This window comes from Melampsora larici-populina (assembly GCF_000204055.1).
Source record: "Melampsora larici-populina 98AG31 unplaced genomic scaffold MELLAscaffold_44, whole genome shotgun sequence".
NCBI lineage: Eukaryota > Fungi > Basidiomycota > Pucciniomycetes > Pucciniales > Melampsoraceae > Melampsora > Melampsora laricis-populina.
In genome coordinates, this window is record NW_006768808.1 from 139,041 (window position 1) to 154,850 (window position 15,810).

The 15,810-nt window shown below is 43.2% G+C and overlaps 3 protein-coding genes across 3 annotated transcripts; all 3 read right to left on the bottom strand.

The window, feature by feature from the left end:
- Window positions 1-481: 481 nt before the first annotated feature.
- Window positions 482-1,910, bottom strand: MELLADRAFT_91605 (uncharacterized protein; the record flags this gene model as incomplete). Its single annotated transcript, XM_007414638.1, has 7 exons — window positions 482-902; window positions 960-1,028; window positions 1,097-1,272; window positions 1,354-1,427; window positions 1,494-1,517; window positions 1,719-1,741; window positions 1,864-1,910. 7 exons carry the CDS (start codon window positions 1,908-1,910, stop codon window positions 482-484), a joined length of 834 nt encoding a protein of 277 aa, XP_007414700.1.
- A 1,159-nt stretch (window positions 1,911-3,069) lies between these two features.
- MELLADRAFT_124371 (uncharacterized protein) lies at window positions 3,070-3,336 on the bottom strand (the record flags this gene model as incomplete). The annotated part of the gene is made up of 1 exon (XM_007414637.1): window positions 3,070-3,336. The coding sequence occupies one exon, from the start codon at window positions 3,334-3,336 to the stop codon at window positions 3,070-3,072; it is 267 nt and encodes an 88-aa protein (XP_007414699.1).
- Window positions 3,337-9,362: 6,026 nt separating this feature from the next.
- On the bottom strand, window positions 9,363-10,370 carry MELLADRAFT_75504 (uncharacterized protein; the record flags this gene model as incomplete). Its single annotated transcript, XM_007414636.1, has 3 exons — window positions 9,363-9,845; window positions 9,954-10,132; window positions 10,237-10,370. Coding segments are annotated over 3 exons (383 nt in total), but the record flags the coding sequence as incomplete, so codon positions are not given.
- Window positions 10,371-15,810: the final 5,440 nt, after the last annotated feature.

The following is a 15,810-nucleotide window of genomic DNA, read 5'->3' on the forward strand; positions in this document are numbered from 1 at the left end:
AGTTTTGATCCATACGATTTCAATTCCACTTTTTCATTCCTTTCAAACCATTTCTTTGATTTCTTAATCAACTCATCTCTTTCAATTTTAATTCTACCTTTTTCATTTATCATTTCTTCTGATTCAACTCAATAACTCAATTAAGTTCTGTAATTGTATCATTTTGGAGTACCCTACTAGTACCTCTCAATGGTTTTCTGAGTCGATTTGATCAGATGCTGTTTGTTCTTCCGTCCTGCTTTTCTCCCTTTGAGTTATTTCTTCTTCAGGTTTGAATTTTTCTTTTTCTTCTTCATCTTTTACCAAATGAAGAAAATCTGATTCTGAAAGCAAAAAATCAAGGATCAATTCAGGAAAATGTGCTATGTTGAGTTGAGATCAGACCATTGATTTCTGTGTAATGAAAAAAGAAGCTTTGAAGCCAACCATCAATAATCAGCACGTACATCAACACTATTATTTTGTGTTTTGGGCATTTTTGTCACTTCCTAGGCACGTGATGAGCCTCCATTCGATTCAAGAGGAGCCCTCTCCAGTGACTGTCTTTTGGACTGTGGGTTCTGTATATCCGAACTTGCTGTTCCTTTTTGACAGCTCGTTCTTTTTCATCCGCGGTTGTTTGTTGTTCAATCAATGTTGAAGATTCCTGTCCGTTTGCTATGGCTGGTTCTTTAACTTGTTCATTGATCTTAAGAGCTTCTTTGATTACTGGTAAAGTAGGACGGAAAGTCGCCCAAATCACACCACAATCGTGACACTTGAGGACGTATTTGACCACCACACCCTTATCACCAAACAGTTCTGCTTGGCCTGAATTTGCATGTTGGACCTGGTCTTTTAATGACATAGGCTGAACCATTGTAGTTTTCTTTTGAAGACCGGCGATGTCCCATACACGGAGGCTAAGGAAAATGATAAGAGAGTATGATTGGTTTTGAGAGATAGAATGACACACTTACGTTTGGTCCATTGAACAAGATAGGGTGTAGTTGTCTTCGGGATGACACTTGGCACACATAATGTAATGACTACAAATCGACAAACACAAACTCAATAACCAAAGAAGTCGCAAGTCTATGAGTGAGTTACTACTTACTAATGACCGGTCAAGGTAGCACTACATTGATGAGATTGCCAATTCCATATACAAATTGTCTGGTCATCAGAGGCAGAAGGGATCCATGGATGTTTACGATGAAATGAGCCTGATTGAACGGAATCAAGATGACCATGTAAGGTAAACAAACACCGTTGTTGTTTGCAATTCCAGACCTGTACTACCAAATAAATTCAATATTCAAGCATCAATGGAATATCAAAAGAATTTGAGAATGCTAGAAAGCATGAATTGACCTTGGTTTTGTAGTCATCTCCACCTGACACAAAGAGTGGTTTACTTGGATGAAAGGCAATCCCACAAACCGGACCTGAAAGTCGCAAGATCAATACACAATCAAACGGTTACTTCATTTATATGAGTTATCAAAACGAACCATCGTGTTTGTCAAATCGTTTGACTCATGTTACCATCTGAAAGTTCCACATTTGGATACTTCCTGAATGAAGTGATGCTGCTAATAGTAAAAGGGTAAGCTTGGGGGTGGAAAACAATTGATTTGACCCTATTGGACTTGGACTCAAACTAAACCAACAAGGACTGTGAATAAATGGATTGTATTGCAATAGAGACATCTGCTAAGACGGGTGAAGTTGCTTACCTTTGTGAGCATCTGCATCTTGGCTGGACAATTTGAATTAAATTTGATGATGTCCTGTCTAAATCCAGGCGACGAGCCAATCGGAGGAAGGTGACCGAGTTTGATTAAGAGTTGATTCAAAGTGCGACATGGCGGGTGAGCTTACAGCTGGTGGACACGTGGTGCCGATGGCATTTGAAAATGAGTGTACATTGAATAAATTAATGAAGTCTTGATCCATGATGAATGATATGTTGAAGGTTGAGGATTGGATCCATTATGTGAGGTTGTCTGGATTGATGGTGGCAATCAACTGCATTCATGAAGTAGCCAAGACTGAGATGTCTGTTAATTCGGACGGGAGGAGGGTTTGAAGATAAGAAAGCGGGGTGGAACACGTGCAAGTCAGAAAGTCTATGTTGCACGCGAAAACCTGTGAATTGTTAACAGGGTTTGGGAGTTATGGGAGTTTTATCTGCGAACACGGTTTCACTTTAACTTGAATTATACAACTGGAAGAAATAGACATCATCTATATAAACTTAACATAAGGGGGTTGGAGTCTTAGGTGTACAGCTTATTAAGGGATTAGGGATTTAATCCAGCTTCGCCGAGAAACTGGGTTGTGCCTTTAGTGTTACAATCATAGGTTTATGTGGCACAATGACACACCAAGGTTTATGTTGAGTTGTCATTGAGGCTAAGAAGAATAAGAGGAGAAATGAGGGAGCAGTTGGGAAAGCGAAAAAGAGTAAGATAGGTAAGAAATATCTTAGGCAGAACATCTTGATAACTTTGAACTCTTTCAATATCTAGTTTCCCCTCTCCTTCATCAAACCTTTCAAGAGTTTGGCAAAGCAGATAGAGTCTGACTCCTTCAGCTCCGTCACCCTCAGATCTGTGATCATTCAGACAGTGGCTTTGGGGTCGGGCCTCATTGGCATACGTTGTACTCTGCAGTCACAGAGTTGAAACTTGAGACTCAGAAACAACCCTCCAAAGGCCCATGAGGAGTTTAGGGTTCATTTTTTGGACCCTCAAGTAGCTACAAGGCAGTGCTCTGCACTGCAAGCCAGGCTTGATCATGGTGGACTTGGAAACATTGAATGCATCAATAAGCAGATGCATGGAGCAGATAATTAATAACAGAAGCACAAATGGAAATGACTTTGCTGATCATGGACAAAGTGGTCAAATGAAGGAAACAAAAGGAGTTCAAAGTACACCACTCATCATCATCACAATCAAGTCAGGCATATTGAGAAAATGTATTCAGGGATCATCCAAATATGTCATGCTTTCATCAGCTCATCACATATGGGCTCCTCCTGATCTGCAAATGTTGTTAGGTGTTGTGTTTGTGTAGTCTCTTTCACATAATGTTGCAACCACTACCACAACAACCATCATTTGAGACATCATCACTAGTACAACAACCTTGAGGGGACCAGTCCTGGTGCCTCCAATCATCCTCGCCTCTGGAATGTACAAGCTCATCTCCATCGTCCAAAACCTGTTTTTCTTTTGAAATTCGTTGGTAGCAAGAGGTTGAGCCACGCTCTTCAATGGCCATGGCGTGAACAGGTGCTGCCAAGGTGCCAATAAGCACACTGGTTCCAATGAGGCTGATGGTATTCATTTTGTTTGACCTGGATAGTACATTCAAGTCAGTGGAGATACATGACATGGACAGAGAGTTTTTCAAGGAACATACGAAAAAGAAATTGTGAGTAAGTTGAATTTTGGTTGTACTTGATTTATCAAGAGCTTCTTTATCTAAACAAATTTAAAAACAGAAAAAAGATGAAATATTGATGCTAATCAGTCCTTGAAGTTATCAAAAAAACTTCAAAAATAAGAAAATGAGCGGACCACTGATTGTCAGGATGTAGGAGAAAGCCAGAGTTTGTCTGGGTGAGAGGAAATATCATGGAAATTGTTGTGCTTTTATAACCATCTGACACACCCAAACTTGGTACGACTGATCTTTGAGACTGCTTCCATTCTCTTCAAGACATAGCATGTCACCATGTTTCTCCGCAACATCAAAGGTGTATCACAGCAGTCACAGATAACCTTGTTTACATAAATCACTGCCTTCCATCATTTTAAAACTTGTGGCCGGGAGTGGATACTGAGCATGATGACATGACCATCCAACATTCAGACCATAAATTCTCTTACAATTTCATAAAATTTACGTACTCTTGATGGTGTTTCATTTCAACAAGAAAGAATTCCAAACATCAAAAGATGTTACGTAATTTGGGAGATCAAAAGCACAGCAGGGGCAGGCAGAGAATTACAGGTAGCATGATGTAATCAAACCTGGCATAATCAATTGTGTTTCAGGCCTGTCTTTAAGCTGAACTTGTACAATTCCGTAGAATTTGTGTACTCTCAATTGTGTTATCATGACACACAGAGGAAATCCAAAACATCAAAAGATGTACATAATTTGAGTGGAGATCAAATGATTGGTGGGCGGGAGGCAGAGGGTTATATTTAGGATGATGTATGTAATCCATGCACTTCTCTAGGTGATCATTTGAGTTTCATGTTTTATGTATTGCATGATGGATCTTGTGTTGTCATCCATGCTTTTACCTTGCCTTGTGGTGAGGAGAGTGCAGTATGGGAAAGTGCCCGCAGGGAGCCCTTTCTTTGGTTCACCTGAACCAAACATTTGGTTCTTTGAAACCAACACTGTGGTCTTACAAACCATCGTTGTTTTTGGGAACTCTCTTTCCGGCCTTTATTTTCCCCCGGCTTTCTCTTTCCGTAAGTGGTGGTGGTCTGCTACCCCTACTCCAAGGTTGGTGTGACACAATTACACCGTTACTGACCTGGCAGACCATCCCACATACAACAATGCTGTAGTCCTGCAAATGTCAACGTCTCAAACCCAATCTTTCCAAACCATGTTTTGTTTCCTGATGAAATGATCTGTGTTTGAAACATTACATTCATTACAAACTTTGAATTCAATCTAAAACGCAAGCTTTGCTTTCTAATCTAATTGCGTTTAAGAATTCAATTGTAGCATTTGTTTCTTTGTCTGAGAATTTCTTTATGTATTGTGGATTGGTGTTTCATTAATCAAGTGGGATATGGCAAGCAGGGGTCATGTGTGCTTCTCTGATTAGGCAAGCTAGAAGGATATGCTAATATTTTCACATATGTCCTCCCCCAACCACAGGTTGTCATGTGTTAGGTTATTAGCAGGGAAGGTATTGGTGGTATGCCCAGCACAAATTCTACCCTTTCTCCTTCAAGTGTTGCCTCATTGTAGTTGTTCTGCAAAAAAACTCACCCTGTCACTCTGGCCAGGTGTAGTTCATTGAAAATCCTGCCCACCCGCATGCCTTGTTTATTTTTTTTAAAAAAAAACACACAAAAACATGATTATGTTATATCCTTTCCTTTACCATAATTTCACTTCTTTGTTTGTTTATCCCTTTTCTTTAGTTTCAGGTGAGGTGTATTCCTTTAAATTCTTACAAATTAATGTCTCCGCCAGTGATCTTTGTTGTCCCTCTCTGTTTCTTGTCACCGAGTGATTCCCCATGCCTGGGAGCTCCTTTTTGGGAGCAGGTTGCCCCGTAAGCAGTGGGACGGTGTCACATTTCATTTGTTGTCTAGTTTTTGTGGTTGTTCTTGACCTACATTTGAACTTGGTCCTCCCCAGGGGTGCCTCTCAATACAAACGTTTCATATGCCTTGGCCTATCAGCCAGAAGCAGCTCCGCGTAACCTACACTGTGAGACTGCTTCAGGCCACACAGGGCCAGCACTACCAGACCCATGAGACACATCCCACAATTGGAAAAATCACAAAAGAAAATCCGACAGAGCTCCAGACTTGCCACGGTGAGTGATCCTTCTGGATCTTCCTGCCAATGAATCTTTCAGGAACCAATTGTTGAGATATTCTTACAGTCCTACGTAATATTTCATATATAATATCAAATATGTCTAATGAAGTCCTGTGTGACTATCCCTTGTTACTGACAGTCATGTGTGACTTCTACTCATTTGTTATTTGTGTGCTTCACAACATTTCACCCGTGTGATAGTTCTCTAAGTTAGATTCACTATATAACCACACTGGAGCAGCATCAGGAAAGGTGTCTTCTTATTCTTCACCTTTCCTTTGTTTCTCTCTACCCTGCTCCAGGTTGGTTTTACTGTCTTCTCTCTTTCTCTCAATACTTTTGCTTATAGCTTTCTTGCATGAAATCAAAGTAATAACCTTTCCTTTGTTTCTCTCTATGCTGCTCCAGCTCCAGTTGAGATTCACGTTGTTGATCTCAAGAGGAAAGCCAGAGTTTGTCTGAGTGAGAGGAAATATCATGGAAATTGTTGTGCTTTATAACCATCTGACACACCCAAACTTGGTACAACTGATCTTTGAGACTGCTTCCATTCTCTTCAAGACATAGCATGTCACCATGTTTCTCCACAAAATCAAAGGTGTATCACAACAGTCACAGATAACCTTGTTTACATAAATCACTGCCTTCCATCATTTTAAAACTTGTGGCCGGGAGTGGATACTGAGCATGATGACATGACCATCCAACATTCAGACCATAAATTCTCTTACAATTTCATAAAATTTACGTACTCTTGATGGTGTTTCATTTCAACAAGAAAGAATTCCAAACATCAAAAGATGTTACGTAATATGGGACATCAAAAGCACAGCAGGGGCAGGCAGAGAATTACAGGTAGCATGATGTAATCAAACCTGGCATAATCCACAGGGGCAAAAATTGATGCTCACAACCATGTGAGTGTTGAAATGTTCCTGTTTTGTTCCCATTTGTTTCCCATTTGTTTCCAATTTGTTTCCCTTTTCTTTCTGCTTGTCAGCTGATTACTTGATCATCAGGAACTGAGCAGACAAACAAGCCTTCCTCAGCCTTTATTCCTGAGGAAAGAAGTCTGAGGAAGGGCTGATCCATCTGCTCAGCTGATACTGAGCGGCATTCCCTGGTTCAATAAGTTCCAAGGAATGCCACTAATGTATAGCTTAGGGGCTGAGCTGAACTGAGTATTCCCTAACCCTAAGTCTCTGAAGCATCCCCCAGACGGATCACAGAGCGTCAAGCTTGCCTCAAGCTTCATGGCTCCGGAATGAAGCCTGAGGCCCGTCTGCTTGTTCAACTGAGCTGCTCAGCTATTCCTCAGGGGCATTCCTGAGATCAGAATGCCCCGGAGGAACTTACTGCTCATTGGCTGAGGGGCTGCTCAGTTCTGCTCAGCTGCTCAGCTAGTCCTCAGGGGCATTCCTAGCCGGATCAGAAGGATCCAAAGGATGTCACTGAGTATTGGCTGAGGGGCTGCTCAGTTGATCTCAGCCCCTCGGTGTGAAAAACTTTATCCAGGGATATCACTGAGGATTAGCTGAGCAACTGAGATAAACTGAGCAGATGGGATGGCACTTCTATCAGGCTTCATTCCTTAGCAAGGAAGTCTGAGGGAAGTCTGGCCCATCAGTGAGCCAGTCAGGGGATGCTACTGAGTATTTGCTGAGCAGCTCAAATGGGACGCCCCTGTGCAGGCTTCTTCACTGAAAAATGAAGCCTCAGGAAGTTATAGTTCATGTGCTCATCTTCATTTTGAACAAATTGCTGAGTATTCAGTGACCCATGAGCTGATCCTGAGTACTCATCGGAAATCAGTTATTGCTCATCCAAGATGGAAATGAGCCTTCTCAACAAATGTCAAGTAAAATATGAGCACCACAGGCTGATCACCGGAACACAACCAAGATTTTGAATTGAATCAATCTGAAAGAAAACAAATCTTTTTTGGAGAATTCCAGAAAGTCTACAATGCTCACATGTATGTGAGTATCTATTTTGGCCCCTGTGCCTCAACTTTTTTTTCTCATACTATAGTCAATCTTGCTCACAATGATCGGTTATCACATACAAATGCCAACTTGCCGGTTCGATCAATTGTTCCTGATCAAAATCCACCCCCGTTTAGATACCACAAGCTGCTTATAGCAACGGATTCCATCCATGTACTTTGATGTGGCTTGCACTTGCACTTTAAAAGTCACACAATGAATTTGTCTCAGAGTAATATGTTCTGAATCATCATGTTGTCAATGTATTTGTCATCTATGTACCAACCAAATTTATAGCTTACAGAATACTTCACAGAAAGATGTTTTATTTCCCTTGCCTCTATTTGTGACCTATCACTATGTTTGCAAATCATTGTTACAAAGAAGTGGATGCAACCTGCCGTATAAGAGAAAATTGAAAACAATCACAATCAAACCAAAAAGCCAAAAATTGAAAAATTGAAAAAAATACCGGCCAAATGCTGGCTGGGGGTTATGTTTGACGGATGTAGCTGGTACATATCCTCAGCGTACTGAGGAACTCAGAACTTTATCGGCAATATATAATACCAGGAAACATTCTGGGAATGTAGGACTTACATCTTGGATGCGCAGAGCATACAAATTGGTTACAGTCAAACCCGCGCACATGCATACCCGCGCACATGCATAACCAGCCAAAATGCATAAGTTTTGTTTTCCACCCAGCTGGTGCCGGCCAATTTTGTCATTAATTGCATAATTATGTCAAAAACCATAATGCATACTTCTTTTCAAGTCCCCAAAGTCATAATGCATGCCTACAAAGCGCCCCAGGATGTGTATTTTTTCCATTGAACTCTGATCGAATCCTTTGCAAGTAGAATTTTGGCAACATCAGGCACCAATGAGCCCTCTATGGGGTCAAACCAACCCCTAGTGGTGTTTTTTCCTGCGTCGAAAAAATATCTTGTCCTTGTACCTGTGCAAAATACAAACGTACTATTGCATAAACTTACACAATTTCAACAAAAACCGGTCATAATGCATATTTCAATGCATTTAGGCCTAAATGCATACAAATATGCATTATGGGGGTTTATGCCTATATGCATAACCCACAATAATGCATAGCAAAAATTGTCTCCCCAATTTATGCATTAGCGCAGGTTTGACTGTATGTAACAATTATGTATCGTTGCTGCTCAAAGACGACAAGAAGCGCATTGTTGAAACGTACCACCGATATCTACATTGTATCAATGGGATCATGTTTACTATGGACGCTTTCAGAATCAACAAATCTTTGTCTCTGGAACATCTGGTCTAATTATATCCCAATTACATCGGTTTTGGACCATAGTGTATCATAATCCATCAAACAATCAAAGTTCTCTGATGATTAATCAAAGCAATTTAATGAAAAATCAAAGTAACTTGATGAATATTGATGATGGTGTGATCCTTTGTTAAGCCCAACAAGCAACCACGTCAAGCTTGCGTTTGCTCTGCTTCACAGCGCTTGCCTGTTCCATCGGCCTTGGAATAATCTGGCTTCAAGGGCTTTAAATTTTTCATCATTTTTACACACAGCATATTTATAGATATCATAGAACGTAATTTTTGACAACAAAAAATAAGCAATACAGTTCGTAGTGAGTTGCAGCCTTCTTCATCAGTGAGGAGGAAAATTACGGCAATTAATATTTGATAAAAATACAAGGAAAAAGGAACAAAAGTTATTGATCAAAGTCAACATTGGTTGCATTTTTGATAAAAATAGTTCAACAATACAATTATTAGTGCTTTGCAACCTTCTCCATCAGTGAGGCCAAAAATTTATCTCACAGTTGATTGAGACATTCCAAACACCATAGAAGATACCAAAATGAGAGGAAAGGAGAACTTGAATCACATTGCAAAAGAAAAAGAAACTGTACTTGACAAAAAATGTAACATTGACTAAGCGCATGTAATGATAAAGCAAATTGAATAAATACCAAATACCACAAAACGTTCATTTGCATTTGAGTTAATTTGAAAATTGATAAATAGGATTCTAAAATCTCTTCATACTTGGAGAGAGACAGAAAAACAAAACTAGAATGATCAAAAAGAAAGATGGATGAATAGATGATGATGATCTCAAGGGAAATAAAATCAAAGTAAAAATAAACGTCTCTCATGTGTTATCAAATCAGACTTATACATAAACATAACCAAACATCAATTATTTTTGGTCAATTTTCCAAAAACTTTTTATCTAATACTCTGAACACTTTGATCGACCCGCTCTTCAATTCATCAATTCTACGATGATGGTAAGGTAGATTATCAAAAAATGAATTAAATCAACTGAATCAGTTACTTCTTCGTGAATGAAACCTTTCCAATATGAATCTATCAATCAACACTCACCGATATGAGATCAATTCCACTTTCCCGTGCCAAACTCCATAAGCCTTAAACTTGTTTTTCTTCACGTCATGTTCAGCAACGATAGCCACATGAGCATTTGTGACTGTTCCCAAATTCATTGAACCGTGTCCGATACCTTTACCTTTGAATGAAGCGCCGTATGACGCTACAATATCTCCCTACATAAGATGCAATATAATTTGAAATGAGCACGGATAACTTCATTTTCAACTGCGACTTTCTTATGTCAAGCTCATCACTAGAAAGAATATCTCAGACATACCGGTCTGATATCGTCCTTCACGTCTACTTCTGGATGCGCTGCCTTGAAATCCTGAATTTCGCATTTGTAAATCACTTCCCCAAATGTCTCGCCAACCGGTTCTAATGCCGCTCCAACAGACTTCACGATCATCCCTACAAATGTCTTTCCATCTTCTTCTGCTCCTACAAACTTTACTCCTTTCTCATCTTCCTTAGCCTTCGCACGTGCCACTAGTTGAGGTCCGATGGATGCGTTTAACTCTTGTAAGGTCGAGATAGGGTATGGCTGAGGGGGAGGGTAATGAGTTTGTGTCATCTCAGTAGCCGATTCGTCGCCATCTTCGAAATGGATGCGCACAACCGTCTTTGAATAATCATCACGTATAACGATCAGTTCGTAGTCGTAGGTAGACACTCCCTTTTGAAGAGTGGATGATCCTTGCAAACGGACCAGCACGTCCTTCATGCTCTGAACGCTCGACGGCACAGATACTGGTTTAGTCCTCCACCATCGCTCAGAAGCGAGGTCCAGATCACGAGCTTTGTGTGTAAATTGAGAGTTGTGAGATACTTTTCGGATACCTTCTCCAGATGTGTTCGTGCTTGACATGCGAGGCGATCCGGAGATGACTCTGTCCCTTTCGGTCATACTCGATCGTGGATTACTACTCCGGTCAGAGTCAATAGATGACCGCGAAGGATCATCCGATACTATCGTCGGTGGCTTGGGAGAGCCCATCGACATGCCCGAAACAGGTGGTGGGCGTGGAGGTGGAATGGGAGGGGGGCCACATTCATCATTGTCGGACAGCGGAAGATAATCTTCTTCTTCTTCCACGTCTTGCTGGTGCATCGATCTAGGCTCATCTACATGTGACCATGTGTGTCCTGGCTGACTGAGGGTGCTAGCTCGCTTGGTAGGATTTTGATAAGCCGTCGGAACCTTGGGCCTTCCAGCGGGAGAAAGCGGTGGTGGCGAAGAAGGCATGGTTGGCGATGATTCGATCGGAGATCTTGAAAAATCGTCACCTGATTGACCCAAGCCAGAGCTGGGCGCTCTATACATAGGTGAAGGGGCAGCTCTGCGTGGAGGTGATGGAACACTGATGGGTGATGTTGCACGCCCCTCAGAAGACGGTGTAATCAAACCACTGGGTGGCGGGGGTAGCGGTCGGGACGAAGGTATAGGTGGCGTTGAGGCCAAATTCAGCGGTACACTAGGTAGAGGATGACTACCGGACTGACTAGCAGTTGCAGGTTTACGCGCTGCACTGGGGCTGTTTGAGAACATGGGCATCATTCCCCCCATCATCGATCGGCCCCCCATTTTGGCCATTCTTTCAGCCAACCTTCTTCTCCGGGCACTTTCCTCGTCCTCGTCTTCCTCATCTTCTTGATGGTCTGCCGAAGACACGGGCTCGGTAACAGATGGTTCCACAATTGGAGAGTCGTCAAGGCTGTCTGGTCTTTCAGCTGTCAACTCTGGACGTGTAGGGTCTGCTGCTGTTCTGGATGAGCTCAGGTCCGGTTGTGGCAATGGTCGGGAGCTAGGTATGGGTGGCAATTGTGATTGAGGGGGTGCTTTCTGAGTCAAGAGTTCGTTATCCGAACCGCCTATGGAGAGAAAGGATTTAACCTCAGTGAGCGAAAATGCTATAACATGAAGTTAAAAATAATCACCTACCATGCGCTGGTGATAACTCATCGATTGGTACACCCTTTAAGGGCGACTTTGGTTCACGGGGTCCCGATGGACGTCTTAACTCTCCTCGCGGAGAAATCGGTGGCAGCATAGGTCGTCCTCCGATCGCAGCCATTTTCTTGGCGAAAGACTGACGATGTTCAACGTCAGGCGTGTCATCTTCGTCCGTTGAGGCCACTATTGGTTGATTGAACATTGGTGCTGGGGCTTGAGGTAAGGGAGGTCTTGGTGTGTGCTCGAGGGGAGGCTGATCGACGTCTCGTGACTGAGTTGCATGCGTGCTGTCTGTGGGTGGTCGTACTTCCTCCTTGCGTTCAATAACTTCTGCATCTTCCGCTTCGAGATTTTTATCTTCATGGGAATCATCAACGTCATCTGAATCGAGTGATAGAGGTGCAGATCTTTCAGCAGATATCACATTCTCTCGTGTTTCATCATCGTCAACTGGTCTCGAGATATCCTGCGGTGGGTCGGCGTCAAGTGCCTGTGAGTCGGAGCTGAGCACGGGGCTATGTGGTGGTGGAACGTGAGGTGTTGGCATGCCGAGAGCAGGGGTGCCACCTTCGTGATTATCCGGGCTGTGAACATGAGTAGACTCGGCAGAGGAGTCTTCCGGTACACGACGCGGTGTGTCCAACGAGGCATCGATGGGTCCCGAGGCTTCTCCAAGATTCAGTGAGGCCTCTTCATCTTCGCTGTAGTGTTGTAAAGCAGTTTCTTGCTTGACATCCAAGGATTGAGAAGTCGGATGGGAAGTGGAGATGGCATCGTCCAACGCACCCTCTGGGACCTCAAATTCGCCGTTCGCACCTACAGTAGTCGACTGTAATGTATCGACTGACGTTGTTTCTGCAGTATCTATGACAGGCTGGTCAGATGTGTCCACTAGTGATGGGCCTGCGGCCTCCTCGGTTTGGGATCCTTCGATTTGTGCGGGTTCAGTTTGAACCACAGCAGGCTCTGCCGGTTTTGTCGCAGGAGGCTTTCGTCGAGGTGGTCCCGCTCTCTTAGGCATAGCCGGTATTGCGATTCTATCAGGAGGTAAAGCGGTCTCAATGATTGTGTTGGAATTATCTTCATTAGGTTCTGACACATTTCCTTGTGCACTTTTCGGTGGGAGCGGTGGCTTGCTACCTAACGCAGGACCTGGGATACCAAAACCCATCTTGGCTCCACCAAGCTTAGCCATCCGCTCCGCTATCCTCCGTCGCCGTGCGATGTCCTCCTCTTCTTCTTCTGGATCCCCTACCAAAGATTCGTCTGGGATTGTCGTGGAGATCGGCAAGGGTTTGGGAGACAAATCGGCAGGTGCGCCTGGTTCGTTGCCTGGTTCGTTGATATCAGATTCTTTGGAGGGAAGACGAGCCGGCATCGGTGGCTTCATCCCCAGGATAGGAGGTAGGTCGTCAGTTGATGGAGGCGCTACTGGTCGTTTCCATTCACGTTTTGGTTTGGGAGCCGCCGAGGGTGTTACTTCAGAAGCCTCACTTGCTTGTTGCTGTTGTTGCAAAAGTCTGATGCGATCTTTCAGTGAACCTCCAGCGCGGACGGATTCTTCAGCGTCTGCTGCAGACATCCCGGCGGGTGCATTGGAATGAGATGAATTTCCTTCAGCTGTAGTAGAATTGTCTTCTTTTCCGTCGCTTACGACTACTGGAGGAGCTGGAGGAGACATATTCATTGGTTTTCGAGCTAAGGGAGGTTTGGGACGGAGAGAACCAGGTGCAGCAGGCTGGGCGGCCGAGGGGGCTTTGTTGAACATTGCTATTCTATCACGAAGAGCATTGGGTTTTGTAGGTGGGGGTGGGGGTGGCAAAGTTGACGCAGTCGCAGTGATCTCTTCTGGCTTTGATGGGGTTTGAGCACTGACCGGTGGGTCTGTTGATCCTGCATTTGATGGAACGGAAGACGGTTCGACAGAGGTTGCGTCTGTGGCTTCCATCTCAGTAGAAGGCTTCGAAGGATTGCTAAGCACCGCCTCAGGCTCTGCCAGAACGTCGTCATCGAAAGACACTTGTAAGCCACTGTGGTTTCAAAAACACTAAATGGATGTGACTGATAATACTTACGAGAAGGAGCTGGAGCTGACGTGGTACTTGAGGGAAGCTCGACAGATCTCAAGGATGATTCGACAACTGGTGTACTAGCAGGCTGGTCCGTCTCGCCAGCTTCCTTGACCTGACCTTCGATCGCAACCAGAAACCCGGATGGCACAGATCCCGATTGTCCCTCTTCATTTTCGACATTAACCCAATCTCCATCTTCGTCTGTTGTAGCAGTAACAGTGACAATTTGATCCGGCGATAAAACGAACTGACCATCCTGAGCCTTGAACCTCATCATCGCCCGAGCTCGATAAGGGTAAACAGTCGACATGACGTGATCTAAGATCACAATCGTGACTCACTCTTATGAATCAAATGGATAGATCTGATATGTTTGATTAATAAAGGGTTGATGGCGAAGGAAGCTGCTGATTGAAAGAGAGAAGGAAGTTAAGGAAAGAGTTTCAAGAGTTCAAGGTTAAGAGCTGTTGACCAAATCGTTAACAGGACCAGGTGATGAGAAAGATACGTAGAAATGACGTCGATTGTTTGTCTGAACGAGATGGCTTTAGTGTTTTAAACTTAAAATTTGACCTTGAGTGCTCTGCTGGCATGGTACTCAGCGCAGGAGGCCAAAGCTGTTAGGTTACAATTGCAAAACACTTCTTGGCCACTCAAGCGACCATTGCGATTTTTTTTTTTTTTTTTTATGCATTGCTTAAAGTGTTTTGGAGCCGCTAGGCTATCAAACACTATCTACTATGTCCAGCACCGGTAAAACCCCTCTGGCTGTGTCAGGGGAAAGGGTTGCTGTTGGCTGTTTCATCTATTTTACATATGTGGTTTTTATAATGTACGGCGCTAAAGGATGGAAATTGAAAAACTTATTCTCTTGGTTGTTGCCTTTGTGTTGGCGTGGTTTTGTTGTTGATTGTTGCCCAGCTCCAGCGACTTTTCAGTCTCCAGGTATCATCGCAATATTGCGCGATGGCTTTATAAGCAATAGGTTTGTGTAAGATTGAGGTGTTGCTTTTGAGTTCGAGTTTCTTCAGCTCTTCTTCAAATTTCTTTCGTTCTTCGATGAACTTTCTGCATGTGAATAAAAAGTGTTCTACTGACTCAATGCCTTCTTGGCATTCACAGCTTGGGTCGTGGATCTGTCCAAATTTGTTCAGGTACTGATTCAATTCAATATGTCCTGACCTGAGTTTCGTGATTGTGCTAATTTGATGTTTGTTGAGGTTTGATAGGTGTTTGAGGTGTGATTTTTGTTGTGGTTGGTGGCCGAGCCTCTTCAGCTCGGGCGGTTCGGTGATATCTGAGTTTGATGTTTTCCATTCCTTGATTGCGGAAATGAAACTAGCGGCTGTTGGTTTTGCTTTGAATGTGCTAGGTAATTTCTTCCTTGCCTTGTTGTTGGCGATTTCGTCCACTATTTTGTTTCCGTATACTCCCACATGACCAGGGCACCATCGTATCGTGATTCTCATGTTCGGGAAAGTCCTGTGTAGGTAAGTCATCAGTTTGTAAGTTTCTTTTCTGTCGTCAAGAGTGGTAATAGGAAGTTTATTGGATCTTAAATCCTTTATAACGCTTTGGTTATCGAGTAATATGGTTGTCCTCCGTGTGTGGACCAAAGCCGTTTGTAACGCCATTGTGAGTCCCATTTGGACTCCTCTGTATTCTGCCTGGTAAATCCCGTGCATTCGTGCCGTTCCTAGGTGTTCAGAAGTCGACTTTTTCGTGTTTTTGCACCACGCTGCTGCTGCGGTTGTGCCTTTCGGAATTCTAGAACCATCAGTGAAAATCACTACATGTTCTATTGTGTCAGTTAGTTTGTTAGCTT